Source organism: Podarcis muralis, chromosome 1 (assembly GCF_964188315.1).
Source record: "Podarcis muralis chromosome 1, rPodMur119.hap1.1, whole genome shotgun sequence".
Classification (NCBI taxonomy): Eukaryota; Metazoa; Chordata; class Lepidosauria; order Squamata; family Lacertidae; genus Podarcis; species Podarcis muralis.
The window spans coordinates 9,318,933-9,344,014 of NC_135655.1; the positions used below are offsets into that span (position 1 = coordinate 9,318,933).

Below are 25,082 nucleotides of genomic sequence, written 5' to 3' on the forward strand. Positions count from 1 at the left end.
CACACCACACTGGTTCTCAGTAGAAGGAAGTGGACTTAGATGGTGCGATCACATACCTTTTGAGAGCCAAATCTCAAGCAATAGCATCCTTTAAGCTAGGAATAGCCAATGTGGGCCCCTCCAGACATTTTGGACTACAACTCCCATCATCATTGACCTTGCTGGCTGATGGGGGTTGTAGTACAGCCGTATCTCAATGGTATCAGATTTCCTTTGCAGCTAAAAGAATCTGGGTGGGCTAAGGGGGAAGTTACCTCTGAGCCTAGTCTCTCTTTGGGGTTCTTTTTTTTAAAAAAAAAAAGTTTAAAGGTCCCAAGAGAGGGTCTTGAAGGACAGACTTCCTCCCCGCCCCCAATGAAACTTTCACAGATGCGTCCTTGTGTGTAAAGTATTTCCAAAGCAGCCTCTGGTAAAAGCAGACCAGGACATTCCAAAGCCTAACAACAAAGCTACTGAAATAATGCTTTTGAATGCTGTGTTATGGCAATAAGCAAAATCAAGCCAAACTCCGGGGCTGTCCGAAATCCGCAGCTGTTGAAGAAAACTGCAGCTGCGCTGCTCACTACCTTCCCCTTCCTTTTGTAATGTCTGAGATAATTTTTCCCATAGCCTGGCTTCGGGAGTTTCTGCAGTCCCCCCCCCCCCATGTCATTGGTTGCAATTGACTGGACATGAGAGTCCAAGTAATTTCAACATGATGGAAAATAAACAACCAATATTACCTGATGCAGAAAAGAGGAATAGATGAAAATTCAGCAGCACAGACCAACAAAAACCCAACGAAGAGAAAATCCACACCAAATGAGCTGGCGTGGTGTAATGGTTAGATCATTGGACTAGGACCTGGGAGAGCAGGGTTCGAATCCCTACTCAGCCATGAAGTTCACTGGGTGACCTTGGACTAGTCACCCACTCCTAGCCTAACCTACCTCACAGGGTTGTTGTGAGGATGGAATGGGGGGGGGGGAGCCACCTACACCAGAGCTTCCCAAACTTCATGTTGCTGGCACACTTCTTAGACATGCATCATTTTGTGACACAGTAAATCGGTTTTACTAGTAAACTGGAGGTTAAACTAACCCCTTTCCAGCCCCGGGAAGCACGGGGAATGTTGGCATGACACACCTGCGGCCAACGCACAATCGTGTCGCGACGCACAGTTTGGAAAGCTCTGATCTACACCACCTTGAAATCTACGGAAGGTGGTATACAAATTAAAATAACTACTGTATTTTTTGCTCTATAAGACTCACTTTTTCCCTCCTAAAAAGTAAGGGGGAATGTGTGTGCGTCTTATGGAGCGAATGCAGGCTGTGCAGCTGTCCCAGATGCCAGAACAGCAAGAGGAATCGCTGCTTTCACTGCGCAGCGATCCCTCTTGTTGTTCTGGCTTCTGAGATTCAGAATATTTTTTTTCTTTTATTCCTCCTCCAAAAACTAGGTGCGTCTTGTGGTCTGGTGCGTCTTATAGAGCGAAAAATACGGTAACTAATCAACCACAGTCTTTGCTGGTATTCCAGTGGTTTGCAGAAAAGGGGCCACATGGTCCTTACTTGGTCGGGAGTTCCGTAATTTAGGCTGAGATGCAGCGATTGTTCCAAAGTCACCCACTGAGCTTCATGGCCGAATGGGGATTTGAATTCAGTTGTCCCCAATTGTAGTGTGACCCTCTAATCATTACACATGGTCAGTATGCAAGACATCTCCCCCTGTACACGAGGAAACACGATGGAAAACCCTGTCTCTTTATCTCAAGTGGCAGGAGAGGAATACATGGAGGAGGCAAGCTGTAAGGTAGACATAGTCTGAAGTTCATAACAGCTCCAGTACTAACAGTTTATTTCTTTTAATGGCTGGAGTGGCGCGCGGGGGGGGGGGGTTAAACTGAGTCACCAAAGTGTTTCCAACTCAGCTTTAAATGCTCTTTTAATTTATACGGGGCGGACATTGTTTTCTTACACAGCAGTTGGTTTTACTGGAAATCCATTTTGCCAGATGGCTTGCAAAAAAAAAAAAAAAGAGAGAGAGCAGTTATAAATAATCTTTATAACATGACCAAAATAGGTAACTTAATGACATTTGTGCACACATTGCTACTAAACATATCTAAATATGTTGTTAATGACTGAAAGGTAACGCGAAGGGCAGGGGGGGAAGAAGGTTCTTGTTTGTGTTTCTCTCCACCCTAAAGGGAATATTCACAATCTCCTTTGTGAATTCTCAATTAATTTTTTTCTTTAAAAGAAAAAAAAATCTCAGTTTGCCTTGGTGGTGAGAACCTCATGCCTTATGGAGTGCAGGCTATCATTCTGATGGGATAGAGCTTCAGTAGATCTGGGATGCTTCTGAATCTATAAACAAGCCCTCTGCATTCCAGATAGCATCCCTCTTACAGTCTCCACCCCCAAGTTCAGCCCGGACATGGAGGTTCACCCTCGCAGTGAAGTTACAGGGAACCAGGCAGAGGGCCTTCTTGGTAGTAGCACCCGCCCTGTGGAACGCCCTCCCATCAGATGTCAAGGAGATAAAGAGCTACACACCTTTTAGAAGACACCTGAAGGCACCTCTGTTTAGGGAAGTTTTAAATGTTTGATGTTTTATTGTGTTTTTGTATTTTGCTAGAAGCTGCACTGAGTGGCTGGGGCAACCCAGTTAGATGAGCGGCATATAAATAATAAAGTTATTGTTGATTGTTATTAGCATCCATCTCTGTATGGCTTCCGTGCATTATACAGAAATTGCCCATGTGCTTTTTGGGTTCCCTCTTTGTGACTGTATGACGTGGAAATTTCCCCTTTCAGTTCATAAACTGTGTTTTTAAATTCCCAGGATAACTCTAGAGGGGTTGGGTCCCTTTGCATAGCAGAGGTAGACAACGTGGTGCCTTATTATTATTATTATTATTATTATTATTATTATTATTATTATACCACCCTATACCCGGAGGCCTCAGGGCCCAAACCCCTACATTTTAAAAGGGCATAGGATGTCAACCAAATAAACGAAAGGCCTGGTTAAAAATGAACGTTTTTGCCTGGCGCAAAATGTATATACACCTTTGCCTGGCGCAAGGTGTATAATGAAGGTGCCAGGTGAACTTCCCTGGGGAGAGCATTCCACAGACAGGGAGCCACCACAGAGAAGGCCCGTTTTCATGTTGTCACCCTCTGGACCTCTCGAGGAGGAGGCAAACGAAGGAGGGCCTCAGAAGATGATCTTAGGGTCCAAGTAGGTTCATATGGAAAGAGGTGGTCCTTGAGGTATTGGGGTCCTGAGCCGTTTAAGGCTTTATAGGTCAAAACCAGCACTTTGAATTGGGCCCAGAAACTAATTGGTAGCCAGTGCAGTTAGACCAGGATCAGTGTAATATGCTCAAGCCATCTTGGTCCAGTGAGCAACCTGGCTGCTGAATTGTGCACTAGCTGAAGTTTCCAAATCATCTTCAGAGGCAGCCCTACATATAATGCATTGCAGTAATCTAACCCTGAGGTTACCAGAGCATAGACAACAGTAGTTAGGCTATCCCTGTCCAGATAGGGGTGTAGCTGGACCACCAACCGAAGCTGATGGAAGGCACTTCGGGCCACTGAGGCCACCTGAGCCTCAAGCAACAGCACATGATCCCGGAGTACCCCCAAGCTACGAACCTGGTCCTTCAGAGGAAGTCTAACCCCATCAAGAGCAGGCGATCTCCCACCCATCTGGTCTAGGGAGCCACCCACCAACAGTTCCTCAGTCTTATCTGGATTGAGCCTCAGTTTGTTGGCTCTCATCCAGTCCATTACTGAGGCAAGACACTGGTCCAGCACTTCCACTGCCTCACCGGCAGATGTAAAGGATAAATAGAGCTGAGCGTCATCAGCATACTGCTGACAGCATACTCCAAAGCTCTGGATGAACCCACCCAGCGGTTTCATGTAGATGTTAAACAACGTAGGGGATAGGATTGAGCCCTGCGGAACCCCACATCGAAGGTTCCACGGGGATGAAAAGCTTTCCCAAGCAACACCCTCTGGGAACGACCATCCAAGTAGGACTGGAACCACCGTAAAGCGGCGCCACCCATCTCTAGTTTGGACAGTCGCTCCAGAAGGATACCATGGTTGATGGTATCGAAAGCCGCTGAGAGGTCAAGAAAAATTAACAGGGACATGTTTCCCATGTCTCTCTCTTGACAGAGGTCATCATATAGGGTGACCAAAGCAGTTTCTGTGCCACAACTGGGCCAATCCAGCCCCTAGATGTCGCTGGACTATAACCCCCACAATCCCATAATCACCGGCCAATGGCTGTCATATCTCTCAACTTTTCCCTTTTCTTGCGAGGAATCCTATTCAGAATAAGGGAATTTCTCTTTAAAAAAGGGAAACATTGACTGCTGGGGGTTGATGGGAGCCTTGCAGCATCTGGAGGGTGCCCTGCTTGCTAGCTAAGGTAAAGGTAAAGGTACCCCTGCCCGTACGGGCCAGTCGTGTCCGATTCTAGGGTTGTGCTCCCATCTCACTTAAGAGGCCGGGGGCCAGCGCTGTCCGGAGACACTTCCGGGTCACGTGGCCAGCGTGACGAAGCTGCATCTGGCGAGCCAGCACAGCACACGGAAACGCCGTTTACCTTCCCGCTATAAAACGGTACCTATTTATCTACTTGCACTTAAGAGTGCTTTCGAACTGCTAGGTGGGCAGGAGCTGGGACCGAAAGACGGGAGCTCACCCCGCCGCGGGGATTCGAACCGCCAACCATGCGATCGGCAAGTCCTAGGCGCTGAGGTTTTACCCACAGCGCCACCCGCGTCCTGCCCTGCTTGCTACTCCTGCTTAATGACACTCTAGCCTTGATGATGGCCAGCCCTGTCTCCTCTCCCATGTCTCCTTGCCTGGCTATTTCTGCCTCTGTACGCTGTAGAGAACAGAAGCGGAAGGATCTCCAGGGTCATTTTAAGTTTGATGATTCAATTGTTCTGTGAAATAATATTGGGAGATGGCAGCTGAGAGCTTGAGTGGATGGTGTTTATATATACGCGTTTACTCACATGTCAAACGAGAGGTTTGGAACAAGGCTTGATTGGCAGGTAAGCTCCGGACTGGGAAAAAATATACTGTTGCTTCACGCAGTGCACTGTTTATTTCTTTAACATATTTACTCAGCCGTGGCTTTCAGAGGGGTTTACAAAGTGACATTAAAATGAAACAAAGAGAGAATTGAGCGGGCAGTTTAGAATATCCAGCAAAAAATATAGACAGAACTAAAGAGCTGTGGAAACTGAATTTTCGCCTGGTGCTGAAAATAAAAACACTGCCAGGAGAATCTCCCTGAGAATGGAGTTCTGCAATATGTGGGGCCACCACTGAAAAGCCCCTGTCTCCTTTCACGCTATTCCCAACTTCAGTGTTGATGCAGATGGACACCCAAAGCAGGGCTTCTGGAGCTGATTTGAGGCCAGGCAGATTCATCCAGGAGAATGTGGCCCTTTAAAATTTTGTACCCTGACCCCTTTCAATTGAGGGCTTTGTAGGGTGCAACCAACGCTTTGAATTGTGCTCAGAAATGCACCCGTTTCCAGTGTTGCTGTTCCAAAACTGGCACAATCTGCTCTGTAGGAGCATTAGGAAAATAAGAAGAGCTTTGCAGCTGGATCAATGTAGGGAAAAACGTGAAGCCAGCTAGTGCCTCTCTTGATTCCCGCAGCCCCTGTTAATGTCAGGACAGCGAATCACAAGAGCAGGTGTCGGCCAAAATCGCAATGCGGGAAAAACTGGGAAGCCAGACAATGTCTCCATCCTTATTTCAGACTTTGTGATACATCGGTATATTGCGATGTTCTGCTGGTGATATATCATGATGTTGAAAACCAGATATTGCCCAGCCCTACTTCCCACTTGAAGGGACGCGGGTGGCGCTGTGGGTTAAACCACAGAGCCTAGGACTTGCCGATCAGAAGGTCGGCGGTTTGAATCCCCGCGACGGGGTGAGCTCCCATTGCTCAGTCCCTGCTCCTGCTAACCTAGCAGTTCGAAAGCACGTCAAAGTGCAAGTAGATAAATAGGTACCACTCTGGCGGGAAGGTAAACGGTGTTTCCGTGTGCTGCTCTGGTTCACCAGAAGCGGCTTAGTCATGCTGGCCACATGACCCGGAAGCTGTACGCCGGCTCCCTTGGCCAATAAAGCGAGATGAGTGCCGCAACACCAGAGTAGGCCACGACGGGACCTAACGGTCAGCAGTCCCTTTATCTTTACCTTTAGTTCCCACTTGTGTTTTCCTGCAACTGGTGTTCATCAGCAGTTTGCCTCTGATAATGGAGATGATGATGATGATGATGATGATGATGATTATAAGGATAATAATGATAATTTTATTGTTTATACCATCATGACTAGCAGCAATTCCTAACCTTATCCTCCAGGAGTTTTTCCTCAGGCCATGTCATCACATGCACTGTCCTGCCCCACAGAAGTGGGGCAGGAAAATGTGCACTGTGATACTACATAATTCATTTTCTTAACTGTGTATCAGGAGGAGGGGAGGAATCTGCCATTCTTGGTCTCAAGCCCACGGCGGGCATTGCATCTAGTTCCCGTCAAAGCTTGGGAGTCAGTTCAGCCAATAATTTGATTTCTTGTTCCTTGGTATGCAGAGTGTTTGCCCGCATTAACAATCCTTCTGTTGTTTCTCTCGCTCATAAAAATTTAAGTAATTTTAACTTGTTTTTGAGCAACTTTCATTGCTTTGTATGTGCACGCACGCCCGTTTTCTTTTAAAATAGGAAAGGTTTTGACTGGCCTCCCTAAAAAGAAATCACTAAAGGAGAAAATAAATATGCTGTTGGTTGCGTGTACAATAGCGCCATTGTGCAAAGGGAGAGCGAGGATCACCTCCGAACGGCCTCAGGTGAAATCTAATGGAGAACCAATTTGAAACTGGATGGAGTTCATTGGTCGAAAGAATGCGTCTTAGATAAACATCTGATCCAAGTTAGATGACTTTCTGTGCTGCTTGTTTTTGTGATTAAGTTCTAATTATTATTACTTAAAAAAACATTTTTTAATACATAATGGCTGCATTTGGCCTTCTGAAATAAGGAGCTTGTTATATTGTCATTTAATGTGGAATCTATAAAAATGGCTGTTTGCAAGTCCCTCTGATTTATGAGGCTAATGCAGCTTTTTCTTATTACTGAAAGTGATCGTTTTCTAGTAAACCAGGAGTATCGAGCCGTGTCCTGTTCTCCTGAAAACAGCCTTTTGAGATGCAATTTGTCATTCTAGGAATATACGGCACTAATGGTGAATTGTTTATGCCTTTTAAATATTTTACTCTGTCTTATTTCTCTCTCTCTCCTTAATTCCATTTACAGGAAAGTTCTCATCTTCCTGCTTCTTTGCTGTTGGCCCAGCACAAAGACAGGTCCACCCAACTCGAAATGCAACTGGAGATTCCCAAACCAGTCAAGCCAGTTGCATTTTCGACTGGCATCAAAATGGTAAGGCCAGACATCTGTGTGTGTGTGTGTGTGTGTGTGTGTGTGTGGAGGGAGAGGGATGAGTTTTCTGCATTCTGCATCGCAGTCTTTAGCTGCTTCAGTCTTGGTCTTTGAGATCTACATTTGACTTGCATTTAACACCATGCCAGCATCAAACTTGGTGGTCGCACTTAAATAGTGTTGGTATAACGTAAATTTGAAGGCGGTGGTTAAAAAATAAATAAAGGAGGGGATTATTATTATTTATTAAATTTCTATACCACTCTTCACCTGAAGATCACAGGGTGGTTTACAAGATAACACCCCCCCCCCAATACATTATGTGCTACACTGGTGCATGCAATCTGGTGTGAATCAGATTTCCACGTGGTTATTGTAAATGTGTGTTGCCTATTCTGAGTGGGCTTGTGATGGTGGAAGTAGGCAGCCCTCTGTTTAGAGTGATCGGTGTGTGTGTGTGTGTGTGTTGAACTAGAATCCCTTCCAACATTCTTTGGGTTTTACCGAACAAAATGGTTCAATTCGCATAAGGTCTTCCGCTCGCAGAATAGAGCTTCCCCTCCCTCTCCTCTCAGTGTGTGCTCTCCATGCCCCCCCCCATGTTTTGGGGGTTCCACCCAGCTTTCTGGAGCAGATTTGGAGGGGGGGCATGCAGGGATGTGGAGGGAGAGGACGAGAAGCTGTGTTGTGCAAGCAGATATCCTTGTGTTAACCAAACAACTTCATTGGACAAAACCCAATGAGTCTAAGTGGTGTTTGCACAATCCGTAGGTACACAAGAACTCCATTATTGCGCAAGCGACTCTGCCATACTTTCTAGTTGCTCAGTAGTTAACAAAGCCACAAGTAGCTTTCGTTTGGGTAATGACTTAATCTTCTGTGCTGCTTAAACACTCCTTGCTCTCTTAATTCAAAATAAAAAATAGGGCCGATTGCATGCAACGTTGAAATGCTTTTCTTTTTCTTTCCTCCCTCGATGTTAGCCCTCCAAAGCTTTCCTTGCTTGTTTTAACACATTTTTGTTGGTTCCCTGTAGCAAAATGCATTGTATGGAGATAATTACTTAATTCCTCAAATATCCCAATGCCATTTGGAGCAGTTTTATCTGGAACGTCAATCTTGTAAACGGTGAAGAGGTTCAGCGTGATTTCTGTAAGAACACTTCAAATAATTGGCAGCTAAAGCAAGCTGCAAACTTTTTTACCCTTACAGACAGGTTGGCCAAAGTCTCGTGCCAGCATGTGTCCAGCCCATATTTTGGCAAAAGGGATCTTACCCACCCGGGATTCTTGATTTTTCCTGCGGATCTAGCTTCTGCATGGACTCAGCTTCCCTTGCCTGCTACTCTTTACAGATACATATCTGGCATAGAGAGAATTCTCTGCAGCAGGAGTAGGAAAACTCAAGATCGGGGGCCAGATATTGCCCTCGAAACCTTTCTGTCTGGCCCTCGGAACTCTACTGGAGCCAGTGTGGTGTAGTGGTTAAGAGTGGTGGACTCGTAATCTGGGGAACCGGGTTCGCATCTCCGCTCCTCCACATGCAGCTGCTGGGTGACCTTGGGCCAGTCACACTTCTCTGAAGTCTCTCAGCCCCACTCACCTCACAGAGTGTTTGTTGTGGGGGAGGAAGGGAAAGGAGAATGTTAGCCGCTTTGAGACTTCTTCAGGTAGTGATAAAGCGGGATATCAAATCCAAACTCTTCTTCTTCTTCTTCTTCTTCTTCCCAGGCCAAACCATGTTTTTAGATATGCTGTAAGCCGCCCAGAGTGGATGGGGAAACCCAGCCGGATGGGCTGGGTATTAATAATAATAACAGTAACAACAACAACACCCCTCACTGGCCCTCCTTCAATGCCCTAGTGTGTTTGCCTGCCTGGCAAGTGTCCTTGAAATCTAATAATGTTTGTTTGGATGCAGAGGGGTAGGGAGGGAGGCACCAGCTGGGAAACCCCCAAGGGAGGAAGGCTCAGAGCCCAGGGATTGGCGGTGGGACAGCAACAATAATTTTATTACTTATACCCCACCCATCTGGCTGTGACGACTTTGAACACGTATAAAAACACAACTAAACACCAGACATTAAAAACTTATCAAACATAAAAAAAACCTGCTGTGAGCAGTTCCCCTCCCAGAACCAGAAGAGGTATAAAAAAGGGGGAGCAAAAACAGTCAAGGCATCGGAGCCTCACATTTCTTAGGAAGGACCCAGGGAGGAGGAGATTTAGGGAGCTGTGGGAAGGCGAGGACCTCATTGGTTGCTGCGCTCACTAGGCCTGAGCCGTTTTGTTTCTTTGAATAAAGAGTTAATGTCAGTGACACCTTGTGAGTTATTGCAGACCTGCACCCGGCACCCGCCCTGACATTGGGTTGAGGCTACACAGGGATGTGTGAGCGTTCGTAGAAACTCGACTTCTGTACAAGCATAAACTTACATTTAGTACTCGGTTCACTTTTGCCTCTGGCCCTCCCTTCTACTGGCATGTGGTGCTCGGAACGTCGATCTAAAAAATGGCATCTGTTGGGAAATGGATAGCAATAACCATGGAGGAGAAGCTTCTTCTTCTTCTTCTTCTTCTTCTTCTTCTTCTTCTTCTTCTTCTTCTTCTTCTTCTTCTCCTCCTCCTCCTCCTCCTCCTCCTCCTCCTCCTCCTCCTCCTCCTCCTCTTCTTCCCTCTTCCTCTTCTTTCTATCAGAAGATATTACAGGGCCTAGATGTCCCACTTATCTTCCAGCTCTCTCTGACGTGCGAGCTGTTTCCAAGAGAGGTATGGAACTACTGATTTCAAAATATTAATTTCCCCCTGCCTTTCGGCAAAACAGCTTTCCAGGCAGCTAACAACAGAAATTAAAGCTCTAAATTTAAAACAAATGTGGCAATAAAAATGTCTCAAACAGCAGCGAGAGGAGGCCAGCAATAAAACCATCAGCAACAAGTCAGCGGTGAAATGATAAAGCTGCCCTGAAATATTATCCACAAAAACATCACCTGGCACCTAAAAGCTAATAAAGGAAAGGTGTCGGGGAGAGCATTCCACACTCCGGGCACCATGACTGATACGGCACTGTCCCTATTCACTTCTCAACTGTCCTCTGTAGATGGGGACCCCCGGAGAAGGCCTCTGAAGGACGTTCATATGGGAGATGATGGCCGTTCAATAATCCTGGCATTGACAGGCTACCCTAGTACATTTGCTCATGGTTTGATTGGGTAAGGAGGCCACATTCAGAAAGCTTCCCATTCAGCAAAATGCAGCATGTAGTGGTAGTGGAAGAGCTCGCAGCTTGTTGCAAGAGAGCCTGAAAGCCTTTCTTTCCGGATCTTAAATGCTCGCCAAACCCCCTGCAATATGCAATCTGTTGGATATGGAACAGGACAGAGTTCTTCCAACTGCATCATCTTAGCAGCATTGTTTGCCAAGTCGCTAGTGGTTTTTGGTTCAGGGAGGCTCATGGTCCCAGCATTTGCAAATTCAAAATCTAGGGCCAGCCTTGTTTTTCTCTGTTGACACAAGTACTGTGGGTGCAGGGATGCTCTGGAATGTTTTTTAGGTAAAGGGCTGCAGGGCAAGGCACACAAACAATCACATACACAGGCCAATGCACAAAACTAACCAGAGGCATGTATTTTTAATTCTTAGTAACTCCACTTAATTTTCACCTTCCATTTTCCCCATATGTCCCCACCACAAAACATTTGGAAAAAGCTTTCCAGGACCCCTTTACCTGTCCTCACTATGCAAAAGGCAAAAACTATGCGTACCATTGGGGTGATTGGGTATAGAAGAACATCTTACGTCCCTGTGGAGAGAAACAATTGCCTTCATCATGTATGCTTCCATGAGGTATCTGGTTTTGACTGACCATTGTGGGAAGCAAGATGGTGGACTAGACAGAGCTTTTGATCTGAACTAGCAGGGTTCTTCTTATGTTCTTATTATCAGTCTCCCTTCCCAGTGCTGCTTGGGAGTGTTTAAATTCAGTGTTTCAATTTTTTTGAACAGTTCAGTCCACCATCTTGATTCAAAATGGTGCCCAACTGTATCTGAATATAGATAAAAACCTGCTCCTCAATCTCAGGAACTGCCATGCAACATTTGGTTGTGGAATCTTAAGAGCTGTCCAACTGCAGAGCAAACAACTTTCTGAAAAATATAGGGCCGGATTCAACCAAGTTGTTGAGCTAGCAGAAGCTGGGGCAATGGGACTCTCTCTTCTGGAAAGAGTTTGTAGATTTCTGTTGTGGACTGGAATGTCTCAGGCCAGACACAAAGCCTGGAGTTTATTGTTGTTGTTGTTGTGGATATAACAAAGACCTTTCAGCCACATTAGAAAATTAAAACGTTCTTAGCAAAGAAAAGGTTCAAGTAGGAACATGTTTAGCTACATTTGAGAGGTTTGGGCTATTTCCTCCTTTTCCCTCTTCTTTTTTTGTTATTTGAAGTGTAAGCCAGACAGAGTGTGCTGAAAAGCAGCCTGTCATTGGATCAGTTTTTCTTTTTTTAAATGAGTGCTAACCTGCCAACTAGTGCATAAGATATGTTAATTAGCCTGGGGATTACTATGTAATTGCCCATCTTTCAAAGTGTTCAAGCATTCAGCTCAATTAGCTTGGATTTAGTTTTTAGTTTAGTTTTTTTTTTAAAATCGTAAGTGACTAATAAGTCATTTTATTGGTCATCATCCTGCCCATTTATGCCCCCAGCCAGAGGCCCAGCATCCACACAGCCTCACTTGATTTGCATGCAGTAGCCTGAGACTGAGCTGAAGGTTGTCGGCATATTGATGACAGCAAGTTCCAAACTCCTGGTTGATCCCACCAAAAGTGGAGCCCACAATATGTTCTCTGAAGATTGGGCACAGCTGGTTTCCAGGGGCTCTGATGCCCCTTATGATGGACTGGTTTTCATCAGATAGTTTGTCGTACAGAATAGCCCAGCTAGGGAGCAACTCCAGGATGTAATGGTGGTGGAGAAGTAAGCATTCTTTGGCACTGCTACCTGTTAGGCAAATAATGATCCTGTGCTTGTTCACTGATCCACTGGATTCAAGGATTCACTGTATAGCTCAGTTGGTTAGAATGTGCTGCTGATAATTCTGAGGTTGCAGGTTCAGTCCCCATATGGGACAGCTGTATTGGAGGTGCTTGGACTAGATGATCCTCAGGATCTCTGCCAACTCTAAAACTCTGATTGTCACTACAGTTCTTGTGCCACCTGCACTGGAAATTTCATTACACAGAACTCATTAGGAAACTCAAGAGCCTCCCATAGAGACTTGGTGTAAATATTGAAGTCTCCCAACATAACTGTTTGGGGACGGTCCAGTAGCAGGGCAGTTGTTGCCATTGGGCATCAAGGTGAGCAGAACTTCAACAGAATACACCGCAGCCTTCCAGTTTGTGCTGGTGTTGCACCAAATACATAGCTGACAACTTACAGATTTGAAAATAAGGGACCAGCAGCCTCGAAAATAAGGGATCAGCAGCCTAAATAAGGGATTTTCCCAGCACAGGTATGTTCAACTTCTGAGCCCCTCCAAGCCAAAGGCAGAAAGCCCAGCCAGCAGCCAAACGAAGCCTCAAGCGGTGGTTCCCACAGCGCAGCAACCCGGCAAAGGGGATGCAGCAAGGGAAACCACCGTCACCTCTCTGCTGGGAAGCGCTGAGCAAAAGTGAGTCCCCAGGCAATGTGGCTGATTTGATCGGCACAAGGCATGCAAGCTCCACCCCCCCCCCCCCCCGTCGTTCGTAGACTCCTTATTGGGTGAGCATCGCAGCCAAGCAACACAGTTGGAGCCTCCCTCCTCCCTGGCCGGGAGGGAGAGGAGCTGCTTCCTTTGAAACCCGGGAAATTTAAGGAACATCATCAATAAGGGACAGCAGCGGGACACGGTACGGTGCTGGGATAAGGGAGTTTCCCGCCAAATAAGGGACGGTTGACAGCTATACAAGTACTTGTACAACTCTCAGGTGTCAGGGAATCCGATCCCCCCCACAGCAGGCTGCCAGGGATAGATAAACAAGAAAAGCTCTTACCAAAGTCTTTTATTCAGTATTCACAGAGAGAGGCTTAGAAAGGCAGCTTCTTGGATTAATGGCGTTGCTCAGAGTAATCTCCACCCCACTTCCCTTCCTGTAGCTGCTTAGGGCCACTTGTCTCTTAGCTCTTTGCTCTCCTGTTTTCAATGCCTGTCAGGTTCTGGGTGAAGGGGGCAGGTCTGGAATGCTTTCTAGTGATAATGTGTCAGCCAGCTGCTCCGGCTCTGCTACCCCCTCCCATTATTTCCCAGCTTTGCCCCTCATCTATCTCTGAGCCGTGACCTTCTGCAAACCACTGTTGTAAATCTATACTGTCTTCCTCTTCTCTGAAAGGTTGGGGGGGCGGTATCCACCATTCCTCCTCAGTCCAGTCCCTGACATCAACTGGACCACCCAAGTCATCCACCGAGGTTTCAGTAGCTTATGGCAGGGGTCAGCAACCTTTTTCAGTCGTGGGCCGGTCCACCGTCCCTCAGACCATGTGGTGGGCCGGACTATATTTTTTGGGGGAAATGAATGAATTCCTATGCCCCACAAATAACCCAGAGATGCATTCCCCCCCCAAAAAAAATATTCATTTAATAACACAAATAAAAAACACAAACAGAAAAGACAAACAATACAAACAAATTCTTGTCATATCCTTATTTTTCTAAACATTGTTAAGTGGGCTTCCTCAAGTCTCACCTATCTGATTTTCATTTTACTTCCTCTTTAGCAGTTTACATATATCATAATTTCTAACCATCTTTTTTTAAAATCACACTTAAAATAACTTCACATTTTATCACTTACAAATAATACTATTTTAAAATACCCTATCTTCTACTTCTAACCCTACGGCCTAGATCCACTTCCAAAGCTATTCTAAGGTTTAAATATTAACATATTTTTTCAAATATTCTTCCAGTCTTCTTCCACCGTCTCTTCTCTCTGGTCTCGGAGTCTCCCAGTCAGTTCGGCAAGTTCCATATAGTCCATCATCTTCATCTGCCGATGCATTTTAAATAAAAGGACACATTCTACTCATGTAAAAACACGCTGATTCCAATTGAGAAGGCGAATGGGCCGCATCCGGCCCCTGGGCCTTAGGTTGCCTACCCCTGGCTTATGGGATATGCAAACACTCACTCAGGACTCACCAGGGTGTTTCCAGAAAGAGCTTCCCTAGTGCTCTCAGCCCTCTCCACCCCCCCAAAAAAGATTAGGCTTTGAAAGAAACGTTCTGTTGTAGCCACAGGCTAGGTTGCAATGTATGCTTTGTTGCAGGCTGTATATGGTATCCATGATACTTTAGGTCCCTCTACTGGCAAGGTTATAATGGGGGGGGGTATCATCATCCCCTGAGACTTTTGTGTGCCCCCTCCACAAGAGGTTCAGAGGATGGCAACATGAGAATGGGCCTCTTCTGTGGTGGCTCCCCATTTGTGGAATGCTCTCCCCAGGGAGGCTTGCTTGGCACCATCATTATATACAGTTGCAATCGAAATTATTCAACACCCCTTGCAAATCAAAATGTACAGACTTTCAGCTGTTTGCAATGAAACAGCAATTGAAATAGCTCAACACAATGGATGCTTCAAGTGGTTTCAGCTGAAAATTGCAACCTAGGTGCCAGTCAAAAACTTTCCTCTGTCACTGGGCCATTGGTCTTGAACTAGCTGTGGCTTTTTAGAAGTGGGCGGGATGTTTTTAATGTACTTCTTTTTCCAGTTGGTTTTAATGTGGGTTTCATGTAAATCATCATCATCATCAGGATCAGGGCAGGGCCTTATCAACAGTGGCACCATGGCTGTGGAACATCCTCCCTGGGGGATGTTTGTTCGGTTCACCCTCTGCTGATCTTTAGATGCTGGAAAAAGGCATTGCTTTGGTATGGTGTCCCTGTTCCCTGCAGTTTTCTGTTGCGTTCATTTCTCTGTGCCTGTCTTCTTTTTGTTTATTATTATTTTCTAATATATCCAACATGTTGTTAACCACCTTGTATATCTTTAGAGACCAGAAGACAGGGCGCCAGTATATCCATTAGTAAGTAAATACTCATCAGTGGACTCCCAGGGTTTTTAGTGCTGATTTTTTTGCTGTCTCTTCCTGTGTTGTTCGCCTAAGCTGTGCAAGAACGACCAGTACTGAAAGACGGAAGGTGTCTCATAGAACTAGCCAAAAAATAGCTGGCGGGGAATAGATACTCTTTGTTTTTCCCTCCTCTTTCCGCTGTTGTTTGCTTTGGAAAGATCACGTTTTAAGCACATGGAAGTACTTCACACTTTGGATAAATGCTGACTTCCTACATGCTTTCTGACGGAACAGCACATCATCCGTGCAATGCAAGCACATTTAATAGATTATCTCAATATAACTTCTCATTTCTGCTGTCTGGGGTTGCTTTTTTTTTTTTTAAAAAAAGACAAAGTCTATTGCATTCCTTCTTTTGTTAACCGTGTGTTTTTTTACCATGTGCTGAATAAATCACGGAGAGCCGAAAAACGAAATAAAACCTTGCACTATATAAATATAATGGAAAGATGCATTTTGAGTGGTAACTTTTACTGCTCTAGAATGTTGGTAATAAACTTTTAATATTCAAAGTGAAATGGCTGAGAAAAGAAACTTGGATGAAGTTTTAATGGCTGGCAAATGTTGGTGGCCGTGAGATCAGATCCCACTGCATTTGAGCATTTCTTTATTTAAATACCGTATTTTTCGCCCTATAGGGCGCACCTAGTTTTTTTTTGGGGGGGGGGGAATAAAGAAAAAAAATTATTTCCCCCCCAGGCACGGGGCTGGGGCGAGGGAAGCCCGAGCTTCCCCCGACCCCAGCCCCCAGAACAGGCTGCTATCCGCAAGCTATCCCAAGGCTTGCGGAGAGCAGCCTGGGGCGCGCTCCGCTGCACTCCCCGGGTTTCGGGCTGCAGGCTGCTGTCCGCAAGCCTTGGGAGCCCGGCGGGAAGTCGTGCCAGGCTCCCAAGGCTTGCGGAGAGCTGCCCGAAGCCTGGAGAGCGAGAGGGGTCGGTGCGCACCGACGCCTCTCGCTCTCCAGGCTTCAGCGAAAGCTTGCATTCGCCCCATATTTGGAGGGGAAAAAGTGCGTCCTATAGGGCGAAAAATACAGTATATAAAAACGGCGCTTTCCTAGAAAACGTAGCAAGGCAGTGTTCAGCATCGAAAACATAGCCTTACAACAATAGCATCAGTGAAGACAACAATAAACCGATTGGAAAAAAAAGAATTCTAGTTGCGAAGGCCTGCCCGAACAGTGCAGTTTTCAAAAGATGCCTGAGAGAAAGCAGCGATGTCTCCCTCTGGACTTCTACTGGCAAGGAGTTCCACGGGTCTTGAAAACAGCCTGCTATTGGCTTCTATTTAACCGATTGGTTTCAAACCTCATTCCGTCGCAGGGGCTTTTTCCAGGATAGCCACAGCTGGGGAAGAAGGGGGCAACCTGTAAGAACATCGGCAACTTTGGCAAGGAGACCATTTGCTTGCAGCTCAGTATTTTGTGTGCTTTGTTGCAGGTTTTTTTTTTTTTTTGTATTTCTTAAAACCGAGTAATGCAGCTGGGAGAGGGCTGCAGCTCTGTGGTAGAGTGTCTGCTTTTCATTGGGAACATCTGCTATGAATGTAGGCGGTGGCAGATTCAGTCCCCAGAAACCTTCGGGTAGGACTGGGAAGGGCTCCTGGTACGAAACTCTGGAGGGCCGCTACCTGTCAGTGTGAACAGCATTGAGTTAGACGCACTAAGGGGCTGTAGCCTCCTCTGTTCCCCTTGAAGTGTAAGTCGCAAGGTCTTACAGGCATGTGGCTGCTGTATGCTCTGAAATAGTTTGGAAAGAGGCAGCCCTTGAGGTATTGCGGTCCTGAGCCATTGGCATCCATCTGCCCTGAGAGACAATGGAGTACACTTCCAGGGGTGAAGTCTAACCACTGCGTTAGCAGCATGAAAGTGACCTCCCTGGGGCGCAAGCCAGGGCAGTGTGTACGGAGGTCCTGGGCTGCCCAGACCACAAGACCCCTGGGTATGTGTAGGATTTACTGCTAATAATAATAATAATAATAATAATAATAATAATAATAATAATTTTCTTTTATTTATATCCCACCCTCCCCAACCGAAGCCGGGCTCAGATCGGCTAACAACAGTAAACAACAGTAAAAGTAACTCAGTTTACATAAAATCACAATCTATAAATTGAAATACATTCTAAAATCAATTCATTCTAAAATCAATTCAGAATCAAATTAATGGCAACCATTGGGCTAGAGTTCTGTGAGGATTGCCAAAGGAGGGGGTCAGGCAGCTCTGTCTTACAGGCCCTGCGGAAAGATGTCAAGTCCCGCAGGGCCCTAGTCCACCAAATTGGCGTCCCACCAAATCGGGGCCACAGCTGAAAAAGCCCTGGCTCTGGTTGAGGCCAGCCTAACCTCCCTGTGGCCCGGGATCTCCAAGATGTTTTTGTTTGAAGACCGTAGCTTAGCCTGTAACTCCTTAGTTATCCAGCAAGGCAGCAGAGGTTTGGGATAAGAGGTTTTGACCTTTGGACCCGCTATTGGGTCCAATCCAGTAGAGCCTGTCTTTGCATGCAGGGAAAGTCCTAACTCACTGAGGGTTTGAGACCCATCGGCTACCCTTCCCTGGTTTTGCCACCCAGTCAAAGTCGTTTCCTGGGTGTGGCCGCTGATAGCTTCTAGGAGCCAAAGGTGAGAGCTGAGTGCAGACCAAAGGTGGACAAGCTACCCCAGAAGGAGCATGATGTGTCCCCTGCCAGAGGTGCTCCTCCTCCTGTGGGGAACTAAAGAAGAGTGAATTTATTTGGGTGCCCACTGCATGTTTGGGAATTGGCCCCTAATCAGGTACAGTACAGTGGTACCTCTGGCCTTGGTTCAGTATATCTGAAGGAGCGTCTCCACCCCCATCGTTCTACCTGGACACTGAGGTCCAGTGCCGAGGGCCTTCTTGCGGTTCTCTCACTGCGAGAAGCCAAGTTACAGGGAACCAGGCAGAGGGCCTTCTCGGTAGTGGCACCCGCCCTGTGGAACGCCCTCCCACCAGATGTCGAAGAGAACAACAACTACCAAACTTTTAGATGACATCGGAAGGCAGTTCTGTTTAGGGAAGCTTTTAATGTTTGATGCATTATTGCATTTTAATATTTTTTGGGAAGGCGTCCAGAGTGGCTGGGGAAGCCCAGCCAAATGGGTGGGGTATAAATATATCATCATCATCATCATCATCATCATCATCATCTGGTTGCCACTGCCTCTGGTTGCATATGCTGCGGGTTACGAGCTCTGGTAACCCGGAAATAGCCGCTCCCGGTTGCAAACTTTGCCCCGGGATGTGAGCGGAAATTGTGCACTGCAGGCGCGTGCGCAGCGGGAGGCGCGCTTTCGCTAATGGTGCCTCAGGTTATGAGCGGTTTTTGGTTACGAACGGACCTTCGGAACAGATTCTGTTCGTAACCAGAGGTACCACTGTACAAGCGTTGAGTGCCTGCCTGCATGTGTTGTGGTGAGAAGGGTTTTTGCATCAAAGAGACAATGAACTAAAGTGAGGAAGATGTCCTAATGATGGTTTGCATGAAGGGTGTTTGCTCAGGTGCTCAGGGGCGGAGAAGAGATTATTGTTCCCTGCAACCATTGTCAGACATCAAACGCTGGCATCCCTGGTTTGCACCCAGGACAGGTTTGGTATGTCCCTGAAGACAAAACTGAGGCCAATGCACTCACCCAGTGGTTACTCTTGAAAGAAACATCCCTGTTTGTTTAAAGGGATAAGAATATTCAGCCTTTGAAAGGTTTAATGGCTTATCTTTGTTTTATTGTATCAGCTCTTATTTCCTCTCAGATAATTAACCCAGCTAATCCAATTTCAAAGTCTACCATTACAGACCCTTTGCAAATCCTTTACCTGTAAATAAAACTTTTAGTATTTTAATGGGGCATGAGAACACTTGCTGTAGTTTGTAACACATTGGGGTGTGGGTGTGGGTGTTTGAATCTGCAGGAGGTGCGAGTCTGTCTGTCTCTGTTTATGATGATGAGGGCTAGAAATATGTGTTTCAACTCTAATGAAGCCCAGCTAAGAGGTGCAACTGTGTTTGTTAATTTCACAGGTAAATAAATGTACAGCTTGTTTTCCACATTATACAGTGGTACCTCGGGTTAAGAACTTAATTCGTTCTTGAGGTCCATTCTTAACCTGAAACTGTTCTTAACCTGAAGCACCACTTTAACTAATGGGGCCTTCCGCCGCCACTGTGCCGCCACTGCGCGATTTCTGTTCTCATCCTGAAGCAAAGTTCTTAACCCGAGGTACTATGGGTTAGTGGAGTCTGTAACCTGAAGCATATGTAACCTGAAGCGTATGTAACCCCAGGTACCACTGTATATACGTTTTATTTCAGCTCGGACATTTAATACTTTAGGTGGCGGTTGTTCATACAGTCAGCTAAGGTTCACCAAGTAATCTCCATGTATGTATGGAGCCCCTCAATATCTTAATTCCAGAGTTGCAGGTTCAATCCCCACACGGGGCAAAAGGTTCCTGCATTGCAGAGGGTTGGACTAGATGACCCCCATTGTCCCTTCCAACTCTACAGTTCTATGAACATTTCACTGTCAGCTTCCCTCCATTTCACCATCGGCCAATTTCTTTGGCTAAGTTGACCCTCAAAATGGCCGCCCTCCAGTATGGGGCCACTGCCTTGCCCCTGCTTCACATCATTGGCTGCTCAGAGGGATTGATCTACGGGAAGGGCTAGACGTGGAAGATGCAGAGTAGAAATAAAGGAAAAAGCCACCTCCTGTCTTGTGCTTTTGTTTTACTAATGAATAGCGATGACCAGTCCGTAAAAATGGGAGGCGAGGGGGTGGGGTGGATTTTGAGACCGCGTAGCCTTGAGCACCGACATGATTTCATTTAACAACTAGATGCTGGGTGTGAGTGATGGCGGCTGCTAAGTGCAGGATCCTTTCTGTTCCGACAAAAAATAAATAGAAGTGGATTTGAAGTGGCGGGTTGGAGACAAGGACAGCACACACGCTATATTTCTAAAGCACACCATGGCCTCTGAATAATCATGGCAGCTGTAGTTGATCCCATACAGGGCTGCAGTTCCCAGGATTTGGGGGAAGTAATGTGCTTTAAATGTGCTTTAAATGCCCCAGCTCCAATTTGCACAGATTTTTCAGTTTTCAGCTAGAATTCAACCTTGTCGAGAGAGCCATGAATTCACTATCCCTGCACTAGGAGAAAAGTATTTCCCCCAGATGCCCCCCCCCCCTCTCTCTGTGTGTGTGTGTGTGTGTGCAGCTGGGAATGTCCCAGTTCCTTATTTTTCAGTTCTATTGGTGCGTTCATGAATTTTCAATTGCCTGTGACAGCCAATGTTGAGGCTGGAAGGGGAGAGAGGGAGAGAGAGGTCAGATAAGGGAATGTCACCTGAATCAACATATTTCAGTTTTGGCAAAGGAGAGTGATTTTTCTGATAAGCTAGTTTGAACCTGAAGTCCCCAGGTGAAAATACTCAACCCGGTTGCATTAGCTCCTTTCTGTTTCCTTTCCCTTCTCTTTTCAACAAAGAGATGTTTTGATGGCTGATCGCTTAGAGCTCTGGAGTTAATGTAAAGGATGTAGATGTTTCTGTGATTAAGTTTGATGTAGTTTAGCATGCATGAGCTATGTCCCCCGCCAGCCCAACTCCTTCATCCCTTCTCCTCCTGGGTTTGACATACACGCCTTGCTGGCTCATGCAGTTATGCCTTACTGTAAGTTAATCACCTTTGTAAAAAAAAAAAAAAGTTAAATATCTTTTTATTTCATTTTTTTGCTTTAAAGAAGACATTCAGATATAATGGTAAAATATATTTTTCTTGGCACGTGCATGGTCCTGGATTTGGGGCCGTTAACTTTTGGTGGGTTTATCTCTGCCCAGCCTTGAGTCCCAGTTTTCGGGCACCATTTTTGGCAGTAGGTCTGAGTAGCACACACAGCAGATCTGACGAAGGAAGCTGGTCCCCCTAGTGATAAGCTCAGGCAACAGCATCCTGTGGGTGGTTGTGGTCACACCTTTGGCCTTGGAGGACAAATGTCAATATTCACATACCACTTCCGTGGGATTTCTGGATCGACGCTTCGAGTGCAAGGGGAGAGACGATACATATTTAGTTTCCGTTCTGTAGAATTCTGCGAAGCCCTACATTCTGAAACCAAGGATGTCAGACGCTGTTGATACCCTGCAACAGGAGATGCCTCGTGAAAACTGAGTAGCTTGCTCATGGCCATCGCCTCGAATGGTGGGAAAGAAACCCTCTTGTTGTAATGCATTAATTTAGCTGGCAGAATAATTTAGTCATGCTGTCGCTCTGCAGGAACATATGTTTCGTATGCCTTACTGCTTTACCAGCAAGAGACATGCAGCTGTGCATGTGAGTCCTCAACTTACTTTACATGCAGTTTCCGTAAGGCTTAGCGCTTGAGTACTGTTCATGTCACTGGCAATTTATAATGGGAGGCTTCAGAATACGTCTTTCTCGTTCCCCCTTGAGTTTCAGATTTAAAATTCCAGTGCCCAAGGCTGTCAGATGTGGGGAGGGGAACATTTCCCATGAAAATAGCTGCAGTCCGAACCCTAATAAGCTAGGGCTTACTTCTGAGTAAACCTAGTTAGGCTCGTACTGTTAATAATCCCTGAGCGCTCATGTTTAATCACATTAAAGTGCATCATTTTAGGGGAATCCGATGCTGTTTGAGCATGGAAATATACTGCAGATAAACAGCTGAATGGTTTGCTGAATCCCCCGAGTCCAGTTACAGGAAATACTAATTTATTAATAAAAGGCCCTTCCAATACTTGCAGGCACCGTCTCGTGTGATCTCTCTGCATCCATAATGACATTAAAGCCTGGCATTTAAAACACAGCAGCAAAAGATATTTCATAAATCACCAAAGATCCTGTGGATTTAGCCATTGGAAACGCTAAAAGGGATTAACCATTTGTACGCATTTTGGAGGCCCTAACTCAGGTATAAAATAAAAATGGGAACGCATTCTTCTCATATATACCACTGCATAACTGGTACGGTCTCATCTGATAAAAAAAGAGTGGGTTTTGCAGTGCTTCAGACCTCACTTCTCTGTGATGGTTTGACGGTTCCTCTGAAAAGTGTAGCGGTGAAATAAAATGGCGCACGTCCACAAAGCGTTGGGAATCTAAATGACTCCACTATGGCACAGGTTGCCATTGAACAAACACGATACTAGACAGGAGTGGGGAGCCTCAGGTCCAGGCGCCAAATGTGGCCCCTTGGAGCCTTTATCTGGCCCTCAGGACTCTCCTTACTCAGTACCCCCCTCTCCGCAGGCCATGCCCATTGTGGGCCCTCCTTGAGTGTCCTTGCGTGGCTGAAATGTCTCCTTGAACTCTGCTAATGCCTTTTGCTTGCATGGATGGAGGCTAGGGACACGGGTGTGTGAATCTCTGTAGAAAGCAGACGCGGGTGGCGCTGTGGGTTAAACCACAGAGCCTAGGACTTGCCGATCAGAAGGTTGGCGGTTTGAATCCCCTCGATGGGGTGAGCTCCCGTTGCTCGGTCCCTGCTCCTGCCAACCTAGCAGTTCAAAAGCACCTCAAAGTGCTAGTAGATAAATAGGTACCACTCCAGCGGAAAGGTAAACGGCATTTCCGTGCGCTGCTCTGGTTCGCCAGAAGTGGCTTAGTCATGCTAGCCACATGACCCAGAAGCGGTACGCCGGCTACCTCGGCCAATAAAGCGAGATGAGCGCTGCAACCCCAAAGTCGGCCACGACTGGACCTAATGGTCAGGGGTCCCTTTACTCTTTACCTTTATGGAGGCTAGGGACACGGGTGTGTGAATCTCTGTAGAAAGCAGCCCACGACACAAAGGTAAAATTCACCTCTGTGGCTCTGCCCACTTTTGCCTTTAGCCCCGCCCACTGCTGGGATGTGGCCTCTGGGAGGTTGTCAAGAAAGGCATCCGGCCTTCAGGCTGAAAAGCCCCCCCCCCCCATTAAGATGATAAGGGGTGAACCATTGGGTGCTTTTTAAAGAATTGTTCATATCCCCAGGAAGCTTTCCATTGAAAAAGTGGATGAACAAAAGTATCGGGGGACCCCCCTGGAAATTACTTAGGGGGCTCATTGCATATCCTAACCACTACCCTGGGGATATTTATACCCATGTTGATACAGGTTGGTTTTTTTGTTTTTTTTTAATGTTTAATTGGAGCAAGTACGTCTCATTTTTAAAAATCTGAATTTATTGGGCTCTCTTTGATCCCCAGCATCAGATAAGTAAAAGCGGGTTTAAAAAAAAAAAAAGGCGTAGGAGGGTTAAACTTGACTCGTACGTGGAAGACGCATGTTGTGCAATAACGCCCCTTCGTCCCCCTTTCATAATAAATCTTAAGGGAATATTCGTCTGAAGGGCAAGATGCCAGAGAGAACAGGTTCGACTTGTCTGCGAGGATTTACACCACAGTAGTACGCACAACTGTTTTTTCAGAGGTCGTTGGGAAGGTCATGGAGCTAGCTAGCTTGCGTTACTGAATGAGAGCAGCTTTATGGCAGCCGGGGGGGGGGGCGCGGGGGTTATGTTTAAAACCTGATGTGAAAATGGAGATGGAAGCAGGTCAGATTTACTTGTTGGGGGGAAAAAGAAAAAGGAATTACAACTTTGCAAAGTTATCCATAGTTTTGCTTTTCCCTTCTGATCCATGCAGTGGATCCCATTTACAACTACTGCACTTTTTAATTCCCCAAGCTGGTTTCGTGACCACGTATATTTGGCAACTGAAATGGCCCAAGGAACTGGGAGGAAAGGCCGGAGCCAGAGTTTCCCCGAAACGGAGATCACGGTTTTTAAAGTACCTCACCTGCAAAACGGCTTACCTCTTTTGTTCTCGTCTGAGTCACCGGGGTGGGCAGCACCTTCCCTGCAAGCGATTATTCTGCATCTTTGCACTGGGTGCCATTAGATCATTCAGTTACACCTGGTGCAGAGATGCGGCAAAAATGCCCACCCTCTGCTCATGCAGAGTTGCAGTGGGCAGCCTCCTCTGCGGATGTGTACTGAGGTTTCATCACCCTCACCCTCAATTTCTTGCCGCATAAATGCAATTCTTGGAACACTTGGCTTGGGAATTTTGTTCTTGTTGTTGTTGTTTAGTTGTTTAGTCGTGTCCGACTCTTTGTGACCCCTGGACCAGAGCACGCCAGGCACTCCTGTCTTCCACTGCCTTCCGCAGCTTGGTCAAACTCATGCTGGTAGCTTCGAGAACACTATCCAACCATCTCGTCCTCTGTCGTCTCCTTCTCCTTGTGCCCTCCATCTTTCCCAACATCAGGGTCTTTTCCAGGGAATCTTCTCTTCTCATGAGGTGGCCAAAGTATTGGAGCCTCAGCTTCACGATCTGTCCTTCCAGTGAGCACTCAGGGCTGATTTCCTTCAGAATGGAGAGGTTTGGTCTTCTTGCAGTCCATGGGACTCTCAAGAGTCTCCTCCAGCACCATAATTCAAAAGCATCAATTCTTTGGCGATCAGCC

At 46.3% G+C, this 25,082-nt stretch overlaps 1 protein-coding gene across 2 annotated transcripts in view; it reads left to right on the forward strand.

Annotated features, from left to right (window-relative positions):
• The window catches only part of MNAT1 (MNAT1 component of CDK activating kinase), a 139,497-nt gene that overhangs the window by 51,956 nt on the left and 62,459 nt on the right, over positions 1-25,082 (forward strand). For both annotated transcript variants that reach the window (XM_077922380.1, XM_028739599.2), the window contains exon 6: positions 7,353-7,478. In XM_077922380.1, the coding sequence (XP_077778506.1) occupies positions 7,353-7,478 (126 nt within the window). The remainder of the gene's footprint in view (positions 1-7,352; positions 7,479-25,082) is intronic.